Source organism: Mirounga leonina, unplaced genomic scaffold (assembly GCF_011800145.1).
Source record: "Mirounga leonina isolate KUSES-001 unplaced genomic scaffold, KU_Mleo_1.0 Mir_95, whole genome shotgun sequence".
Lineage (NCBI taxonomy): Eukaryota > Metazoa > Chordata > Mammalia > Carnivora > Phocidae > Mirounga > Mirounga leonina.
Window position 1 is genome coordinate 2,454,525 of NW_023270865.1, and position 21,391 is coordinate 2,475,915.

The 21,391-nt window shown below is 54.2% G+C and overlaps 1 protein-coding gene across 1 annotated transcript in view; it reads left to right on the forward strand.

The window, feature by feature from the left end:
• Positions 1–4,903, forward strand: part of IRX1 (iroquois homeobox 1) — a 5,453-nt gene extending 550 nt beyond the window's left edge. Inside the window, exons 2-4 of the mRNA XM_034998793.1 lie at positions 2,484–3,717; positions 4,059–4,131; positions 4,445–4,903. Coding sequence (XP_034854684.1) covers positions 2,484–3,717; positions 4,059–4,131; positions 4,445–4,502 — 1,365 coding nt within the window. The 3' untranslated portion in view covers positions 4,503–4,903. The remainder of the gene's footprint in view (positions 1–2,483; positions 3,718–4,058; positions 4,132–4,444) is intronic.
• Positions 4,904–21,391: the final 16,488 nt, after the last annotated feature.

Consider the following 21,391-nt stretch of genomic DNA (forward strand, 5'->3'; position numbering starts at 1 on the left):
CGGGGGGCAGCGGGGGAGGCCTGGCCCGAGGGCCCGAGGCGGCGGGCGGCGGGGGAGCCGGCGGGCCGGCCGCTAACGGCCCCTGCGGCTCGGCCGGGCAAGCGCGAGGCCTGGGCCGCGAGCGGGGCTCTCGGCGGGAGGCCGGAGGCCGGAGGAGCGGGCCCGCGGCGCGCGGCTCGGGCCGGAGGTTGGGGCCAGAGTCGCTCGCGCCCCCGGCTCGCGCGACCTCTGCGGCTTTGGGGCCGGGCCGGGGAGACCCCGTTCTCTCCCGCTTCGGTGGACCTCCCCTAGCTTTGTCCGACTTTGCCCGATGGAGCCCTGGAAAGCCTAGTAGAGGTGGTCAAAATAAACCTAACAATGGGGCGATCAGACGGGCCGGATGGGGTCTCCGAATGCAGTGCGCGCACATTTGAGATTTAGGGGGGAGAAAAAGTGGAAATAGTTTTGGCGTCCGAAGCGGTGTTCGGTTTGACTTTCGTAAGTCGCCGAAGTTTTCATTTCTTTTGCACAGAATGGAAAGCACTTTTCTTTCCGCGTTACATAATGGAGGGTTAAAGAAAAGAGAGTCCCGGGGCTTAAAATAAACACTGTCCTCTGGGTCTCCCGTCCCAGTGGGTGTCAGATGGGGGAGGGAGCTGCAAATGTAATTCTCCGCGGGGCATTCGCCATTCTGTCGGTCCGAAGGGTCCATCTTCCCTGGCCTGACTGCAGGGTCGCGCTTAAGCTTCGGGAGGCTGCTGGGCTGCGCGCGGGGCGCAGGGGCCCGGGAGGCAGCCCCCGCTCGCGCTGCTGCGGGCGGGATAACGCACTCTGCAGGCACCCCCACGCCTTGCCTCTCCCCGAAGAAGAGTCGGGAAATAAATGCCGGCCAACTGTACGCGAGAAGAGCGGCTGCTGTGTTTTCCTGTAACTTTTTCTTGTAGTTTTGAAAAGAAAGACTGTTTCTCTGAAAGCAGCCCCAGCTGCTTTTGAGATCGCTGGCTATCGAAAAAGATCAGCTCCCATTTTGTTCTGGCGGCTGGGGATGCCGGGGAAGCGATGAGAGATTTACAAGGTATCCTTTCAAAAAGAATTCCCGGCAGAGAAGAGGCCGAAATGTCGTCCTTACAGTTACAACCAAAATAATTAGAGAAGTGCAAAGTGCGTTTTGCAAAGATGGGGCAAAAACGAAATCCGGCCAGAGCAACCTTTCCTCTGCGGCATCCACCACGAAGCAAACTAGTCAAAGAAATATTCTGCTCTTTACAACTTTCTCAGCCTGGAAACCCCCTCTGCTAACATAGCAGTTGGACCATATTTATTTGGAGAACTATAATTTTTTAACAGAAATTTTGAACACAGATATGTGCCATTTGCTGTCCCCCCCCCCCCATGTTTGTAGGAGAGAAAGGGAGCTGTGTGTTGGGAATCTGCTCCCATTGTAGTGTGGTGGGGAAGGGAGATAACTCGATTTTTTTTTTTTTTTTTTTTTTTTAACTAAAGGGAAACCGTATAGAAATCTCCCCCAAAAGGCGTGGGCTCTCCCTCTGGTTCTCAGAGAGTACGCCTAAACCCAAACTCTTGAGTCTAGGCCTACGTTTCCAAGCCGTTATGATTGGGGATTTGGAAGTCAAAAGATAAAATTGTGAATGAATGTCTGTCTGGGCAATTTATGGTAATAATGAGGCCTAATGAGGTTGTTAGAAAGATAAAATGTTATTTACCAAAAAACCTGATGGGATAATTTGACTTGCTGTGTTTTACTACAGATGATAAAAAGAGTATTGATCGCAAATAAATCACGGCCTCTAAATGCTTGCAAACAGTTTGAGCTTCCTCTTGCCACATCACAGTCAAACTTCAGAGATAAACTAAGTGAGAATAGGCCTAGGAGAGCAGTACCCCTTCACACAGCCGGGACTCCCGGGCCCTCGCGTTAATATTTTACGGGTTAAGCCCTCCTTTTGTATTTAAAAAAAAACAAATGGTGTTTTTGTTATTGTTGTTGATGATGGCCAGGATTAAAATTTTAAATTACCGGTCACCACTGTCGACCTTTAAGTGTGGGGAACCATTATATGCAGATTAATTTGGGAGCTAAAAGGAGTGTGCTTTCATTTTAAATTGCTGGTGGATTTGGACCCAAAGAAAACCCGAGATGGTTTATTTTGCTTGACCCCCTCAGGGTCAGAGGGGGCTTAGGCTTTAGGTTCTTTACATTTGGAGAAACTGTTTTATCAGCGCAGTTAAAAGGTTTTCCTTTCTAGTTAGTGTGAGATAAACTTGGAAATTAAGGCTGTTGAAGTTATTGTGGGTGGTGGGGGTGGGAGGACTGAGGGACTCCTAGGGAAATTCTATGGGGCCATGGCTCCTGCTGTGATCTTCTGGAAATGCACAGATTCTGGAACTTCTCTTGAGTGACAAAAAATAATAAAAATAAAACCAACAACAACAAAACAAAACAAAAACAACCTCTTCATGAAGGTTGGAAGCTCAGTTTTTAGAGGAGGCTGAAGATTCCGGCCAGTCACTTCCTCCCTGGGTGGTGCACTGGGGGCCTTCGTGTTCTTGAGCTGACAAGAGCAGCTGCCCCTGACTTTACTAGTTTTGGGGACTCATCGCGCTCTCTTTCTCTCTCTCTCTCTCCACCCCCACACCCCTGCTCTCTCTCTCTCCTCCCTCCGTGGGCTTTGTGGTTGCAGGGCTCACAATATGAACTCAAAGACAACCCCGGGGTGCACCCTGCCACCTTCGCAGCCCACACGGCGCCAGCCTACTACCCCTATGGCCAGTTCCAGTACGGGGATCCCGGGCGGCCCAAGAACGCCACGCGCGAGAGCACCAGCACGCTCAAGGCCTGGCTCAACGAGCACCGCAAGAACCCCTACCCCACCAAGGGCGAGAAGATCATGCTGGCCATCATCACCAAGATGACCCTCACGCAGGTCTCCACCTGGTTCGCCAACGCGCGCCGGCGCCTCAAGAAGGAGAACAAGGTGACGTGGGGCGCGCGCAGCAAGGACCAGGAGGACGGAGCCCTCTTCGGAAGCGATACGGAGGGCGACCCAGAGAAGGCTGAGGACGATGAGGAGATCGACCTGGAGAGCATTGACATCGACAAAATCGACGAACACGACGGCGACCAGAGCAATGAGGACGAGGAGGACAAGGCCGAGGCGCCGCGCGCGCCCGCGGCACCTACAGCCCTTGCTCGGGACCAGGGCTCGCCGCTAGCAGCCGCCGACGCGCTCAAGTCCCAGGACTCGCCCCTGGGCCTGGTCAAGGAGGTCCCGGAGCCTGGCAGCACGCGCCTGCTGGGTCCTGGCGCCACGTCGGGTGGCCTGCAGGGCGCGCCGCACAGCAAGCCCAAGATCTGGTCCTTGGCCGAAACGGCCACAAGCCCCGACGGCGCGCCCAAGGCCTCGCCGCCGCCTCCCGCCGGCCATCCCGGCGCGCATGGGCCCCCCGCGGGCACGCCGCTGCAACACCCCGCCTTCCTGCCCAGCCACGGACTGTACACCTGCCACATCGGCAAATTCTCCAACTGGACCAACGGAGCGTTCCTCGCGCAGGGCTCCCTGCTCAACATGCGCTCCTTCCTGGGCGTCGGCGCGCCCCACGCCGCGCCCCACGGCTCGCACCTGCCTGCGCCGCCGCCGCCGCAGCCGCCGGTCGCCGTGGCTACAGGGGTGCTCCATGGTGACAAGGCCTCTGCTCGCAGCAGCCCCGCGCTCCCAGGTATTGTGCCCAGGGGTGTCCGCCCCACCCCAGGAATCCGGAACCCCGGCCTATTGTGGGGGTGGGGGAGCGCCGGCCGGGGAGGGGAGAGGCGGTAGCAGCCAAACCCGGGATGAGCCGTAATCTCGGCCTGGATTAGGGGACTGAGGCCAAGGCCCTAGGCTCCGTCAGGAGAGCTGAGTTCTACCTGCAGGCCTGCCTAGGGAAGGTGAAGGATTTTCTTGGAGACCCTACCCTTGTTGTGAGAGGGAGGGGGTGGGTGGGGAAGAGGCTTGAGCACCTCGGCAGCAACCCCCCCCCCACCTGTCTCTTAATGCTCGGCTTCTCCCTCTCCCTCGCAGAGAGAGACCTCGTCCCCAGGCCGGACTCGCCGGCACAGCAGTTAAAATCGCCCTTCCAGCCCGTGCGCGACAAGTGAGTGCTGTTTGCTTGTACTCTCCGTTGGCCGCGGCTGGCGCGGGGATGGGGTGCGGGGGAGGGGGGTAGGGGGCTGGAGGGCTGAGCGGGGCCAGCCGGGAGGGTCTGACAGTCTTTGTGGAAGGGGTGCTGTCCACCAGCCCGGCGCGCGGGGCCCTCTGGCTCCACCGGGTTTCTCCCAACCCGGGAGCCGCGCGGGGCGGGCGACCACGCCCCCAGGCGCTGGGCTGGCAGAACCGGTGACGCCGGGTCCCAGCGTCCATCCACTGACCCTTCTTGTTCTTCTTGTCTCGCTGTGTTTCCCCTGCAGCTCGCTGGCCCCCCAGGAGGGAACGCCCCGGATCCTAGCAGCCCTCCCGTCGGCCTGATTCAGGGTCTTCTTTTACATTTGCGGGGGGAGGGGGGAGGAGTTCGGGAGGGAGGGGAGGAGGGAGGAATTAGGACAAATATTTCAGACTGGTGTAACGGACAAATATGGCCACGACGTCGAGGACTCCCATCCATCGCTTTCTGCAGAAAGGGGCTCGTCCTGCCCGAGCTCCAGTGCAGGCAGCCTGGCCTCTGCCCTTGGCTCTGGTGGCTGGCACCATGCTCTGGTTCACTATCAGCTCGGTAAATGCCCCACGTGCTTGTGTCTTTTTTTTTTTTTTTTTTTCTTCCTTCCTTCTTTCTGTATATAGAGTGATTTCAGATTGTAAATAGCGCGTCAGCGAACTTGTCTAAATCATATATTTTTGTCTAATAAACTAAATGAAATGATGCCCACTGCCCCCCTGCTGTGTGTGGCTGGGTGTCTGCCGGAGTGTCCGGAATCCTGCAATGCTGGCAGGGCCCAGATGCCCCTGGCTTTGGGAAGAGAGGCTCCTTGGGGAGTTTCTGCCGGCGGAGGCCAGTATTTCTCACAGTCTTTTGGTGGTGGTTGAATTTGTTAATATCACCAGGGCAGTTTCTTTGTAGGCAGTTTAATTCTTTCCAACCCTTAGACATTTATCGAGGGCACGCCTTTCTCGGGACATAAATGACTTCGATTTTCAGCAGTTTATAAAATGATTTCTTAAAGTGGGCAACAATGGGGGGAAAATGAAAAGAATTTCCAATTATGTCCCCAAAGGAGAACTTCGGATTTGAAATCAATTTATAACTAGTTGTCTCAACAGTGCATCCTGGCGTCGGTTCGTTTGGTGGGTAGAGTGAGGACATAATAGAGTATGAAATTTTGGCTTTGAATATATTTTTTAGTTACTTGGTTAAATCAAACGTGGAGAGAGATTGGAAGGCTCTTTTAAAATGTCCTAATGGGCGGGCAGAAAGATGCAGCTCGGGAGTTCTCTGGGCTTGTGAGCCAGGAAGCTGAGGTAGCCTTTCGGGATGAGAAAGAGGGGTGGGGGCTTTGGTTTCCCAGGGACCCCCCTTTAAACTCAAGAGCCTTGGATGGGCACACCAAGAGAGCAGAGGAAAAACAAACCTCGGGTGGCAGGGTCTGGGAGGTAGCTGGGAATGATGGTAGGACAATGCGGGACTGAGCTGGCCTCGGATGTGCATGGGTGGGAAATGGCCCAGGACCTTGGGGGATCACAGTGGTCAGGGTTCCCCGACTCCAGGAGTGCTCGGAGGGGACTGGCCACCACAGCTGCATGTCAAACAGGGCACAGATGACTTTATGCAGAATTCGTGAAAACTGAGATTACAAGCATTAACAAAATCCTCAGTGAGGATGTGAGCTGCAGGGTAACCTGCCCAGTGGGAAAGAAGCCTAGTCCCTGATGCAGGACGGGACCTCCCCAATCCCCGCCGAGGCTGGATAGTCAGCACCAGCTGCCTGGGGCCTGCCAGTGGCGGCGAGGGGCGCCTCAGCGAAAGGGGAAAGTCTGGGCGCGGCTCTCTGTCCCTGGCTCCTCTGTGCGGGGGAAGGGGCGGCTCGCGCTGAGGACCTGGGGATCCACGCCACCCGGGACTGACTGCCCTTTTACAGACGCCTGCGTCTTCTCCAGCCCCCCACCCACCCGTCCCCGTCCTTTCAGAGGAAGGGGTCCCCTCCCCGCCCCCGAGGCTGGAGGAAGAGTGGCGAGGGGAGGCGCGAAGGCGGCGGGAGAGCATGCAGGCTGCACGTGAGGGTGCGGGCCGTGTGGAAGCGCGGGAGGAGTGGGGCCGCGGAGCCTGGCGAAGGGCTGGCCGCCTGCGGGCACGCGGGGGCTGCTGCCACGGTGGAGACGCTTCCAGTCCGAATGGACGTGCTCGGCGCGCCCTCTATGGGCTGGAAGCGGAATGGGGTCCTGACCGCTTGGCGTTGATGGGGCTCCTTGGGGCATGGCACATGATCTGGGGTGCTGGGCCTCGGAGTTGCTGTGGGTAGGAGCCTGGATTTGTGGTGGTCTGGCTTTCTGTGTGCTCTTGGGTACCACCAGTTGTTTGAATTTGGGGGTGCTGTGACAGGCCTGCTGGTTGGACTACTGGCTTTTGTGGGGAGGGTGTGGGTGCCGGGTCCCAGGCAGGGCGCTTTCCTTGTCAGGGTGGAACTTGGAAATTTGGAGAGGAGTTCCTGTTCTGCCCCGGACACTAGGGCTTCAGGGGTCACTGCACCCTCAGCTCCCCAGTCCAGAGCTCCTGGGATGGGTCCTCACATCCCACCCTGACCACTGGGGACAGATGGATCCTGTGTACTTGGCAAGAGTGCGATCGAGAGAGTTTCGACCAGGGGTATCTTGCTGCTGTGATGAGGAATGGCATTCTTGGCGCAGGGACATGGTGCCCTGTCATCCACAGTGCGCTGGTAGATCCCTCCTGGGTAACTGCTGGAAGCATCAGGTGGGATTCAGGTGGGTGGCAGAGTCCTCTGCTGCTGGCACCCTCCGTGCTTTCATTTCCCAGAATCAAATAGGCTGGCCCACGCAGGCCTCGGCTGCTTGCACACCCCATATCTCTGTTCTTTTCTTTCTTCCTGTTCAATACTTTCGGGACCCCTGAATGCTGCTGCCCAGGGGCCTGGACCAGCATGTGCTCACCGGCTGAGTCCCATGCCTGAGAACCCAGTGGTCTAGAAGTCCTGAAGGGTCTGTGCTCCCCCCTGCTGACAGAAGTTTCCCATGCAAAGAAATCAGACCTCCGTCCTCAGAATTATTTTGGTCGTGTGAAAAGGTAGAGATGAATTTTTAATCAAGCATTGAAAAATCATTTTTGTTCTTTGTGCATGATTTGTAACCACCCTCCCCCCACCACCACAGCCACCTGAGCGTGCATGCGAGGGTGCGTGGCTCCCCAGTGGGAGCACCTGCTGTGCATGCTGTTTCAGTTCCTGAAATATCTGGGAGTAGACCTAGAAACCACTTTTTCTTCTAAAGCCGAAGCAGAAGTTCTTCTGGAACTTGCCGCCTGTGCGAAGGTGCTTTAATACTCTACGCCTGCTTAGGGACAGTTTCTGGCAAGGAGGAGTTTGAAGCCAAAAAGGGGTAGGAGTGAGGGATGTCCACGGGATTAATATTTGTAACTTGGTGCCCCCTCCTCTGATGGGGAACTAGAAAGGACAGCCTGTGTCTGGGGCAGGGGATTTCTGTCTATTGACTCTTCTGGTAGGGAAGGGTATGAAATCCTGTGCGGAGACCCTCCCCTTCCTGCTCCAGTGCAGGCCTGTGACAAGGAGACAGTCAGAAGCTCATACCTTCTAGATTCCCCCCTCCTACCCCATGTTCCTAGCTTGAAGACTTGGGGGGTGGGCACAGGTCCCACCCGTCATTGAACCCCTGGATGCTGGAGTCTGAAATCTCTCTGTTCCCACCATCCATCCCTCCCTCCTTCGATCAATTATATTCACCAGCACATTTATCTCGCCTGCAATATGGAGAATTCATATTCATATCTCGGTTTTAGTGCTCTGACACTGATTAATGTAATACGCGCCATGGCTCCGAGGGGCGCGCCACCCGATGAATCATGCCCTATAAAGTTTCAGTCGTCCTTGTAGATGGGGCTCTGCTAGAGAGCCAAGAAGCCAGAGAGGGAAAGAGGGAGGAGAAAGGAGAGAGAAAGGGCAGGGTGGCCACAGTGTCCGGGTGCCCTGGGACAGACGCTGGCCCTCAGCCCCCAAACGTGGAGGCTGGCTGGCTCTGACCCCTCTGCCACATCCCTTCTCCTGAGTTGGGGAATGAGGTTCTGGTCTGACCCAGCTGCCCTCTTTCTTTTCCTTCTGGATGGTGCAAGCAGGCTAGAAGTTGCCTGGCTGCTCCCAGCCAGGGTCTGGGTAGGACTGTGGCTGCCGGCTGGAGACCAAGGATTTATGGACACTGATTTGGAGAGTGGAGCCAGGAATGCTCTCCCGAAAGTGACAGGGTCCAGTTTGCCGTGGAGAATGGGTTATTAATCTTGCATCCCCCAAGTTGGAGTTTGGAAAGGAGGGGAGGAAGCCAAGCGCATGGTTGCTGGGTGGGGGCAGCTCTGAATAGGTTTAGAGTATGTGGGCAGTAGGGACATGGAAGGCCCTTGGAACCTCTGGTGGTCTCCTCCCACCAGACTTGTGCTGCATGGGCCACGTGCAGGACCGAGCACTGTGACACCAATCAGCTGGGCTCTCAGGTTTCCAGGGACCTGAGAGAGGAAAATCTGGGGTACCTGACACTGAGCACATGCCTTGTGGCCCCATGACTTAGCAGGCCCCAGGGAAGCATCCTGGAGGACAGTCCTGGCTCATCTTGCAGATTGTGTCTCCAGGTGGGGAGGGCAAGATTCCAGAGTGGATGACCAGAGGAAAGAGCTAGGAGGTAGAGGGAGTGTGTCTTGGGGGAGGTGGCAGCACCCAGCCCCCTGCAGGGGTCCCCCAAAGTCCTTGTGGATGGAGCAATGCCCCTGGACACGTTTCCTTGCCTCTGAGTACCCATCCTGGCGCAGGCATTGGGTGAATGGTCTCCAGTTAGAAGCCCTGTACCAATTCCACGCCCCACTCAGCCAGGTGGGGCGTGGTGAGCTTTCCAGGTCTTCTCCAGGGTGTCCACTGGCCAGGGGCTCCAATTATAGTTCCAGAGCTGAAAGGCCTCCCAAGGTCAACCCAGGGGGACTGCTGGCATCCTTTTGTGCCCCAGCTAAGGAAGCTGGGTACCTATCCCCTGCCCTCTCTAAGGACTCTGAAAATGGGCAGTGGTCTGTCTTAGAGTGAGCACAGAGTGGGGCAGAGGAGGTGGGCTGACCTATCAGGACAGTGACCACAAGAACTGCTGCCCACAATGCTTTTAGATACCCAGGAAAATGTTCTAATTTATTCTCAAATGAAAAGAAACAAACAAACAAAAAAGTAACTTTCAGGACAAAGTGTTGCTATATAATATACTAAGATACTCATCTTTATGCCAACAGCAGTTGTAACATGTATATTTTAACATTTGTTTTCCACGGAGAAAGAGGCCCACCGCCCACAGAAGTGGCAGAGGAGGCCCCTGGAGCGGCCTGAAACTCTGGAAGTATCTTGAATGGGGAGTCCGAGGAGTGAGGTGGCCCGGAACCCCGAAGGGGAGCACAGACGGAGCTGCGCGCCTGGATGTGTCTGTCCAACGCAGGGCCTCCCAGCCCTCGGCCGGGGCGCCCAGGCCGGGGGCCCGAATCACGCGGATCAGCGAGAGCGCAGCGGCCCCGGGGGCGCGGGCAGGGGGCGCGGGCGGAGGCCGAGCAGTGGCCCGAGCCCCGGGGCGGGGCGCAAGGGACAGCCCTTTCGGTGCTCTGCTTGGCTTTTGAAGACGCCGCGTGAGTCCCTGAGCCCCTAATCCATTTATCCGGCGACCTGAGCCCAAGGCTTGGATGCGGGGGCACAATGGCCGGACTGCACCGCGGGGTCTGGTGGGGGGAGCCGGCGCACGCAGCCCGCCTCTGGTCGCCCACCCCATTGTCCCGCCGTCCCCGGGGTCCCCAGCGGCCCGGAGTCCCTGCCTGGCGGCGGATAAGGCCACGGCAGCTTAAGGCTTCTAAACCGAAGAGCTTTCACTCCTAATTCCGTCCAGCTGAACCTGCCTTCCGAGCAGGGCGAGGCTCCCTGGAGCGGGGGCCCCGCGCGCTGGTGCGCCCTGGCGCTGCGGGCAGGGGTCCCAGGGGCGGCGCGCCGGCTCGGCCCGCGCTCCCCTCCGCCACTGGCAGGCTCGGCGCCCGCCTTTCCGCCCTGTCTTTCCTGTTTGCTTGTTTGTCGCTGCTGTAGCTTCGGTTGTTGTTTGAATTTTAAACGGATGCTTAATTGCCGCGTCCTCGGATAGCTGCAGCAGTGCCTGGAAATATTAAATACATCTGCGAGACGGTGGGCAAGAGAAATTAAAAAGGTGCTCCCGCACTGAATGTTAAAAAGATCTCACAATGAAGTGATTAACATTTTTATGAATAAAATTAATCACGCATTGACTCTGCAGCCCAGTACATCTGAAAGCCAAATGTGGCCCCGGGCAGCCCTCTTTCTTACACCCAAGAACTTTGGGGACCTCCTTGGCCCCGGGCAAACATTCAGCCTCTAGGAATTTGAGATGATTTTTGAGGAGATGAGTCAATAACGGATAATTTTGAGACAAGGAAAATAAAACCTCCCCAAATACCACCATCAACAGCGCATGCAGGGAAAAATTAAAAGGCAATCTCCCTCCCCCCAACCCCCCCATAGCAAACTCTCGGTCAAAACGGGCTATACTTTTCCTTCTCAGATATGCACATGGGCTTGTGTGGACCTGGGTCCTGGAGGGCAGTGGTCGGTGATGGAGGAGGTAGAGGGAGGCTGGTCCCCTGGCTGGAGGAAGGATGCTTTCCCCTTCCTCGCCCTTGTCCTGGGCCCACTCTTGTGGCAAAGGCCGTCTGATTGGAGCTCGGACCTTCTTCCCCGTGATTAAAATTTCCAGTCTTGTAGATAATACCGTGCGATTTCTCTGCCGGCCTCCTCTCCCTCCTTTCTAATCTCTTGCCACTGTGGTTTTGGGATGATTCCAGCAGGCTGTACAAAGGGAAGCGAAGGCATCTGAAGAGTCACTGCAGCTGCAGCGAAGAACAGCATTGCCATTTTGTCGATGTCCCCAGCTCATGTGTGCAGCAGAAGGTGGGATCAAAGCAGCCCGTCCTCCTCACTTCTGCACATTATTTCCTACCGCTGTGGCGAATCTCTCTGAGCTCCGTGAACCAATAAAACAACGGTCCCTGTTTGAGTTGATATATTAATATTTACCGAGGATTTGCAAGGTCGGGGCTAAATGTCAGCAGATTGCTGGGGCAGTCCTGTGGGGAATAATTAAACAAATCTCACAGCGGTTCAGGCTCATAACATCTTTATTAATCTTTTCTTTCCCCTACCCTCCTGAAAGAGTGCACTGAAATCATGCCTCTGCATTCAGATCCAGAGAAGATCCGGGGTTCAGAGTAAGTGTAACAATGGAACACCGTGCGGGTGAGCGTCAGCGTCGCCTTGGACGGCCTCCTGCACCCTGCCCCGCAGATGTTCGCTAGGATGGAAGGCTCTGGTGTGTGAAGGACCAGCAGGCGGCTGGGATTCTCACCTGCCCCTCTATCAGGTTTATCCTGACGCTTTTGCCAAACACAGTCCTACAGTTGCTGTTGAATCTGATCCACCCCCTGGCTGTGCCGGCCGGTCCCCTCCGCTGAGCCAGGTGCCTGTGGGCCGCGTGTGCCGGGGCCCGCCTTCTTCAGCATGAGCACAGTCTGCACTCTAGGACAAGTTGTCCAGTTCTCTTTAATAAGCTTCATAATTAGCGTTGGGAGCCTCATTACAAGTCATAGCCTGTAGCAGTCCCAGGCCAAACAGCCCTCCGCCATCAGATTTATTTTTTATCAGGCAGCAGTAGCTGTCTGGAGTTTTTGTTTGTATAACGGGGACCTGCATCAGCCCCCAGTGTAAAAATACCACCAGGAAATTAATTGCTTCTGTGTGGATTCACTGCAGATGTGTCCTGTTGATGAGAATGGTATATTTTTGACTTCACTATCCTGCGGTGAGTTGTAAAAAAATAAAATGAAAGCCAGCAATGCAAACATATTAGCATCAATATAGGTTCAGTATGGCATAATTGGAAACATGGGCTTTCAGAGGAGGATGTGCAGGGAAAGTTCGGGTTTCTGCTAAGGCTCTTTCCTCTTGTGTACAGTTCTTATTTATTTGTTTATAAATGCATGTGTTTACTTATTGTTCCTAAGTGGAACCACCTTGTGGAGGACATGTGGCTAGAATTTCAGCTGGTTTCTGGCTGAGAGATCTACCACTTAAAATAGCATACACCACCCCAGTGATGTGGCTGATCCTCCTACCCCGAGCCTGACACCAGGACTCCCGGCCGAGGACGGTTTGATGCACTCACACCCATGCAAGGCCATGAAGAGAAGGGTGGATCTCGGCTGTTATGTGGGCTGCACCCCAAAGGGGCCTCCGTGGCCCTGGGTGGGTAGGCATGGTGTGCACTCGGCGTGTGTGTCATGTGTCACGTGTAACTAAGCTGGGTGGACAGATCTACGTCACGTTTTCTCCGCGTTCCTCTCGGGGCTCAGATATAAATAAACGCAGAAGCTACTCTTTTATCAGACCTCTTGGTCCCTAACTTCCGATTAGGTTGGGAATGACTCCTCCAACCTCGAACATTTTAGGGGTATTTTTAGACTAATTAGTCCCTGATTTAGAATTTCTGTTCTTTCTTGTGATTCTGTATGGATCACCATCCCTACGGTTTACATTTTCCTTCCATGTCCCTTTGTTTATTTGCTTTTCCTACAGGAGTTTCCCCAGCTCTGTTCTCCTGATCCTTCTTTGTGAGGCCGTTCGAGGTCAGCAGTGTGGTTTCCTTGCTCAGCACTGTGTTGGCATGCAGATTGTAAATTTAACCCCAGATTACCAAGCAGACAACACCTTATTTGTTGGGGGGGAAAAAAAAAGAATGCTAAATGTAATGATGATGAGAGTGAGACACTTCCAAGTGTGCTAGAAATTACATCCCTTTTCTGTACAAAGGAGCACAATGAGGGACTTTTCGGGGCCCCCAGAAGCATCAAGTATTTTTCCAGCAGCAGTGAGAATAATTAGACACTGGAATCTGTCAAGTTGGATTTGCAGAGCCCTGTCGATGGGAGGGTTTTACTGGTTGTGAAGGTCTCCTGGCCAGTAAACCGAGCGCCTGAGCTGACAGGTAGGCATGGACTCCCAGGAGCTTCACCTCATTGAGAACTGAGGCTTAGCCCTGGTGGGCACCACCTCCCTGCCTCCAGATGCATGGAACAGCCAGGGGGACCGTGGCCATCCCGTGGGCGAGCTCCGGGACCACAGGCAGTGGGACGGAGAGGGGCTGCCCAGGTTGTGCGAGTGTGTGGGGGGGGGGGGGGGAGGGGGGGAGAAGGGGGGGTGCACAGGAAGAAGGACTGGAAAGAATGAGGAGGCCCAGAACTCGGAGCCTCCTCCTGAGCAGTCTACCTATTCTTCCCACTTACCCTTCAGCCCCGTACCTCTGCGAAGGGCGCAGCAGGACCCTTAGGGATATGTGTCAAGGAAGCATATTCCCGGGGCGCCTCGGTGGCTCAGTCATTAAGCGTCTGCCTTCGGCTCAGGTCATGATCCCAGAGTCCTGGGATGGAGCCCCGCGTCGGGCTCCCTGCTCTGTGGGGAGCCTGCCTCTCCCTCTCCCACTCCCCCTGCTTGTGTTCCCTCTGTCTCTCTCTGTCAAATAAATAAATAAAATCTTAAAAAAAAAAAGCATATTCCCAGCAGCCCCCTCCACACTTCTGTTGTAGCAGGTGTGGGGTGGGGCCCAGTCATCTGCATTTTAGATCCGGGTGATTCTGCAGTCGATGGGGATCCACACTTGGAGAAACACTGGGTGGATCCCAAGCTGCCCTGAATTACTTCTTGTTAAGGAATCAGCCAGTAAGAGGCGCTGGGATCACCGTTCTTGGTTCATTAACACTTTAACTTCCTAGACCCAGAAGGCTCTATGGCAGAACCAAACACATCCATCTTTAATGGCAAGAATCGGTCGTGCTCGCCAGAGAACGGAGATCCTCCGGAGCATCCGTGCAATGCAGGCGTCCCACAGTTCTCCCGCCACACTGGTCACTGCAGATTTGGCCGTGGCTGTGCAGGGCTGCGTGAGGACATTGACCCTGTCCCTGGTCAGCAGGGACATCTGTCATCTTGCAGCCCCGAGAAAGGAAAAATAAACCTGCTCCCTGTGCCCCGCTCATGGTGGGAGCCTACCTGCACGGCGGCTTCTACCTCTGTGTTCGAGAATCTTGAGACAGTCCATTGTGAGGATCTCCCCTTTGTCTGAGGGTCGCTGACTCTTCGTGCATATAGTTAACCTTTTCTTGTGAATCACATTTCCCCTTTTTACTATTCATGCAGTTGAGAATTCAAAAAGTAGATGACAGTTGCCCGAGACCTACCTAAACAGATGCGTGAATGAGAGTTCCCGATTCTGCGAAGAGCAAGCTGAGGATGCTTGATGAAAAGCGGTCATAGCAGGCATGTGTGGTGGTGGGAGTGATCATCTGCCTCCTGAAGTGTCCTCTCAGTGCAGTAGCAGGAGAGCTGAGTGCTGACCACAGCTGGCCTCCACCAGAAGGGCACGGGGAGCAAGGCATGGGACACCTTCCAGGGAAAAGTGAAGATCCAGAGGGACCACTGGATCCCCTGCGCCCACCTTCCTCCTCATTGTTCCTCCCCTCGGCACCTGTCACCTGCATTTACAAATAAAGGTAGAAAGGAATTTCTTAGCTAAGTTTGATACCAACTGAATCTTTAGGGACTGGAGTTCATTTTCTCTTGGGAGATAGTTTTTCCCCCATTCTAAGAAGGAATTCTGTTTGTTTTGTTTTGTTATTTTTTTAAAGTCTAAAAAAGACCCCAGACCTTCTTGGACTTCACATATCTGTTATAAACAAACGACATTTTGATAACTTAGGTATAAAAGAGTCAGAAGCATGTGGCCTTGGTATTCCTTCATAGGCTTACTTTGAACCCCACATATTTCTAGGAAGTGTGAGGGGTTCGAATGCTGTGCAGTTGGGCACCTTCACCGTGGTTTTAGTAAGATGAATTCAGTACACGTGTTTCTGATGTATTTACAGTTATCACAATCAGAGCTCATTTGGAAAGCTTTTGGTGTGCAAGAATCTCTCCAAGGCTTTGCAAGCCATCTTTTTTCTTTTTTTTTATAAGATCTTATTTATTTATTTGACACAGAGACACAGTGAGAGAGAGAACACAAGTAGGGGGAGAGGGAGAAAGAGAAGCAGGCTTCCCGCAGAGCAGGGAGCCCGACGCGGGACTCGATCCCTGGACGCTGGGCCATGACCTGAGCCGAAGGCAGACGCCTAATGGCTGAGCCACCCAGGCGCCCCTTTGCAAGCCATCCCACCATCACTTCCTGTGCTGCAGAAGATACGTCTTGCCAGAGCCACACAACCCCCTACCCCTGACTTTGCACATTGCCTCAAGTCTTTAACTCTGAGTTTCAGGGCATATTGGACTTGTAAGAATGCCCCTTTCGTGTTAGGAACACGCTAATCTTGGAAGGAGAGGTAAGGCAAGATCCAGGCGGGGGGCTGGGGCTTGACCCCACGCTTAGGGCATGACAGTCGTCCTTTCAGGTAGAGGAAAATGTTCTCCACAGCTGCCTGGATTTCATTTTCATTTTCCTGAGCCAAAAAGCAGTGCTGGGGCCATGTGTTCCGGCAGAAGCAATTCGTGTTATGGGCCACTGCAATGAGTCTCACTGTGAGGCAGCCTGGAGGAGGTGACTTCAGAGCGCCTTCTTGTAGGTGCGGGCTGCCCATGCGCACCGGTAGGGCAGCCCGAGGAGAACGTGGCGGATTGGAGATTAGAAGTCACGGATAGAAACGGTGTCTATTATCCTGGACCTGAACTACGATCCTGCAATTCCTGACGTGTCCCCAGCAGTCGTGGGGCTCCAGGTGCTGCTGTAACTTACAGGTGGTCGCGGCGTGAACCCGCCCACAAGGCGGGTGAGGCTGGGGTCTTCTGGGCTTAGTTTTAAAGGTAGAGGGACAGGTAAAGGATCTCCTGGAAGCTTAGGGTTCTAGCTGCCCTCTGCTGCCTGGGTGACCCCGGCCCTGGAATGGGAGAAGGTTTGGGGTGTTTTCTCCGCAGACAGTGACACTGCATTTAGGGCTGTGGGAGCCCTTCTGTTTTGGAAACCATCCCATGGTGTGTGCCCCTGTCGGATTGGACTCCCCGTTCGACGATGGCCCTCTGTCACCCTGAGGCCCCCACTACCCCTGGGAACACAGCCGCACTATCCCGACGCCAATGTCTTTTTAAAATCTGGTTGTGATTTTTCTGTCATCAGGAGGCAGTGCTATTTTTTTTTTTCTTAGCTATGTCTTTTTATGCCCAAAAAGGATAAGCTAGCATGTCATTTCCCACATTTTGTCCGTGGGAAGAAGTTGCTTGTTTTCCCATGGACACGGCCACTCGGGTCCCACCTACAACAGGGTATCCATAGCCCTGCACACGTGCGGCGATTCCGTCTTCCTGGCTCTCCAGGCCCCGGGAGCCACAGGCCCGCTTTCCTCCGTGGAGCCCACTTTGCGCCTCTTTACTTCTTTCTCTCCCGCACCCGGACTTCCCAAGGCTCCGCACACAGGGGTCACAGGCCCCCCTGGGGGCGGGTGAGGGACGCAGGGGCTGGGACACTCCCTCTGCCCTCCCCCCGGCTCACGGTGGTCAGGGATGTGAGGGATCTCTGGGACTTCCCAAACGGTGCCTCCGTTTTAGGTACCGATAACCCGGTCAGTGTGTGTGTGTGTGTTGGGGGGGCGGGGGGTGATGGGGGGAAGGCACCAGACAGGGGAGGAGGGTCAGCATTGCTCATCTGGTTGGCGTAGCTGCCAATGCAATAACTTAAGCCCACAGACCCCCACATTCCCTGGTCGTGAGGGCGAAGCTGGGCTTCCCTGGGAACGCCTCCTGTCCCAAACTGGCTCTGTCTCATACGCATGGACTCCCAGACTCTGTGAAGCATGGAGAGCCTCCCTTTGCGGGCAGAGCAAGGATCCCACAAGGCAGAGTGCCCTTCGTGAGGACCCTGCAGTCTGTCCCTGGATGGACAGGTGGAAGAGGATCCCAGCCAGGGGAGCGCAGTGGCCAGTGTGAGTGCATGGGGAGCCTTGCACGAGGATGCCCGAGCTCCATGTTAGCAGGGCTCAGAGAGCCAGGAACCTTGCCTCAATGCCGGGGGGCAGAGAGCAGCGTAGACGCGGGGTGATCTGGGCCGGGGTGGCTGTGGCACATTCAGGTCGGGTTCAACTCCTGCCCTACGGAGCTCCTTGCTTCTCCCTTGCTGGGACCAGGCTTTATCCCCGGTGACCCCACAGGAGTCTTCACTGCGGCTGGAAGTGGCCCTGGACGGGCGGTGGGGGTGGGGAGCTGCCGGCCCCCGGCCTCCCTCGCCTCCTGGCCTGGACGTGGCCAGCGGTTTCCACATGGCCTCACCTCGGCCATGCTCCCAGTCCAGGCCACACCACCTTTGTGCCCTTTGCAGGTGAAGGAACCCACGTTCCTGAAATACTGAGGCTCTAGGACCTTCTCCATCGAGAGATTTTCCAAGGACCTGCTGAAATTCACTACCCTACTGACTTTCATTGATAGCAATCGCTTTGTTCCTGGACGGGGACTGGGCTTCACGTTTAATATGTGCAACGCACATCCTTCTACAAGAGAGTCCTGTGTCCTGGCCTTCAGCTGCTTTGCTTGCCCTCTGAGACTTTGACCTTCTCAAGGGTGGGGCCCTTTCTGCAAAGCCACCCATCAGCATCTCGGAAGGAGCGGATCCAGAGGGAAAGGAGCTCAGAACGCCTCCGTTTCCTGATCACGTCTAGTTGTGCATTGCACTCAAAGGCTAAATGGTTTTGCACACTCCTGTGTATAAGAGCTGTACCCACTTCAGCTGTTTTACTTGAATTAACGCTTAACTTTTGGTGGTCGGGTAGGTGGTAATGAGGGGAAACGGAATATTAAAGCAGCGGAGTCTGAGTTCCCGGGACTGCAGCGGGCAGAGGCGGGAAGCTCCCGTGGGAGCCAAGTGTGCGGGGAGGCTGAGCACAGTGAGAGGTGCGTGCAGGTATGGCGGTGACCTGCTCTTTCCCCAGGTCGTTTCCCATCTACGGTGCTTGTCTGTTGCACAGTGCTCGGGCCGAGCGCCTCTGCAGGGCTCCCACTTCACGTGCTCCCTTCCCCGGGTACCTCACCTCCTGGGCCCACTGCAAACGCATTCTGTGGGGTTTCCCAGAATCTGAAACACAAACACATGACTCTGGAGACAACACTGGCTGGTTTCATTGCGGGGGGTGTGAGTTGTTCCATCTTCAGCAGATGTGACGCATTCTACAGGAACTTTCCAAGAGCCCGTGGGGCTGGGTCCTCTTCCTACTGGTCGGGAAACTCATTACGTACAATTTGTTACCTTCCTTTTGCCCCTCAGTCCATCCTGAGAGCATTTGTTGGTTGGGTGGCTGTTATCCCCCAGGGCCCTGGAGCGAGGGAGTCTTTGGGGGATTCATGGTGATACGGATTCCAGTGGGTTGTGGGGATGGTTCCCTCTTCCATCAGATGAAATACTTACATAAGAACAACTGGGGACTCTGTTCTTCCAAGTTTGGTTTCAAATCCCGCCGGTTAATGCCATCGGTGAAAACAATTAACTTCTGTATATTTCGGGATACAGGCAGGACCTTGTAGGAATCTTATTTAATTATGTGCTATATTAATGTTATATTGATTATGTTATTGCCTGTAAATCCAGTTGCTTAATAAAGCTGCAGTCATTTTGCAATAAAGTTGTGTTTGCAGTCAATTAATGGGTGTCTGGGGGCAGACAGCTATGCGCAGGGGGCGTGGGCGCTAAGAAAAATCGTCCTGGGGCTGAAAAGCCATAGAAACCAAAGGAGAAAATCAGGTATTTATGTATATATAGGAATGCATGTATGTACATGTATATAGTTGGATTAAGGAAAAGGGAAAAGCATATATCCCACTGCACTTATTTTTAGCACATGGATCTGGATATTTATGAACAGCCGTCTGTATGGCGAGGTTCTAAACAGCACCGAGGCAACATCTGTACGTGGGGCAGGATAACGTGTGATTTAAAAAATACAAGTAAAGGATAAGTGCCAATATTGAGACCACGTGAAGGCCAGGGAACAAAGCATACTTTCATTGCTAATCATGTTAACATCCCCGTTGGAGGGGCATATCCACCCATTCAGAGGAAATGCCATCACCCCTCTGAAGATCACATCTGCCACTAATATCGTTCGGCATGCGCTCTGACTTTTATCTCTCTACCAAAATTTCATGTCATGATTTTCGCATCTGATGCTAAATTCAGGTCACTATAAAATAAGTACAACTATTTCTTTCTTTCTCAACTTTCCTGATGTGTCCAAGATGTGTGTCCTAATGACAGAACATGTAATAAATATTAAAGTTTTATGAGGGTATTTTTAATAAGGCACCATAGCAAATGGAAAATAATCTACTCTCCAATGCAGATAGATACTTGATCCTTTCCCTAAATGAAAGTGGTATGTCAGTCGTGTAATGATGCTTAAGTACTCTTATTTGGGGACAAGCCAACAGCTCTATCATGGCGATGTATCTTTGGCTGTAAGAATGACATCTAAGAGGGCGCCTGGGTGGCTCAGTTGGTTAAGCAACTGCCTTCGGCTCAGGTCATGATCCTGGAGTCCCAGGATCGAGCCCCGCATCGGGCTCCCTGCTCGGCGGGGAGTCAGCTTCTCCCTCTGACCCACCCCCCTCTCATGCTCTCTCTCTCTCATTCTCTCTCTCAAATAAATAAATAAAATCTTAAAAAAAAAAAGAATGACATCTAAGAATGTATGATCTTGTGGTCAAAAAGTGACTTAGGATAATGGGGTGGATGTCAGTGAACAACCTTCTGTCACACGAGGATCCCCCCAAAAACCCAAGCTGTGGGTGGCTCAGGCTTCCTGACTCAGCTCTTGTCAGTGGTAAACAACATCAGACCAAAAAGTAAAACCGTATTTCCTGCCGCATTCCAGCTGGACCTTCTGAGAATGCATCGTGCTGAGTTATGTTCTGTGCCCTGGGAGCTAGTTTTTCCTACGCTCCCAAATTCCGAAGGCTTGGTCCACACCCTCCGCTAACTGCACATAGACAGCCATCCCTAGGGACTGCATGGGGGCTCCCAGCTTTGATGGGCTTCTCAGTCTGCAGATCCAACTGCTTCACCACGGTCTGTATGCCAGAGATCCATTCACTACGGAGTTGCCAGGTGCCCCTGTTGGAGAATGAATGCTTGTTCCCTGTTAAACCAAATCCGTCTCCCAGGCTGCTGTCCTTTTGGCCCTGAGCACTAACCCACTTGGTGAGGACGTGCAGGCATTTTTAAGTAAAGCAAAGACGGAAGAGCAGACCCTCGGTCCCAGCCTGTGCACGTCCAGTGACTGCGCAGCACGTGGCAAGAGCGACGTGGCATTGCGACTCTATCTTCAGAGTCATCTCCAACCAGCATGCTCAGCTCCTGGGGAAATCAAATGCCTCTCAATGCCACTCAATCCCCAGTTACTCTGTCCTGTTGATATTTTGGGGGCAGTTAATCATTGCAAAAAGGGGCTGGTCCAGATTTCCTTAGCCCTGGGATGTGAATCAACTGGAAATGTTACCAAGTTAGAATGATTGGATCCTGATGTGTCTTCTGGACAGGGACTGAGAAGGACCTTGGGTGAAGTAGGGAAGTAGAGGCTGAAGGGGACGGGCTTCCGGAGCCCTTTTGGGCCTGTGCGGGGACCAGCTTCTCCGGGAGCCACCCCCGCCTCAGGAGCTCCACATGACAAAGTTATGTCATGTTCGGCAGTCTCCGGGCAGTAGAAGGAAAAAAAGAAAACAGGCTCACTCACAAATCAGGTGTGCACATCTGATCACCGCCAAAGATGGGGGTGAATCCACCCACTGCTGGTTTTCAGAAAGCCTGAGGAGTGTCTCCAGGTGGGAACGTGGGAACGTGAACCATGGAGACGGCTGTCCGTGGTCAGGGGCTCTGTGGTCAGCCCCGCCAGGGAAGAGGGAGAAAGCCTCCGTGAGGAGGTGTGACAGTCCCCCAGACATGCCAGCAAGCCTGGCACGCCAACGGGGAGGCCACTTACCGATCCCCTGTCATCCCACCAGCGTCACTGAAAGCCAGACGACGTGCCAGCCACCTTAAAGCGCAGAGGCAAAGGATCTGTTGATTTTGCTAAAAAGAAAGAAAGAAAG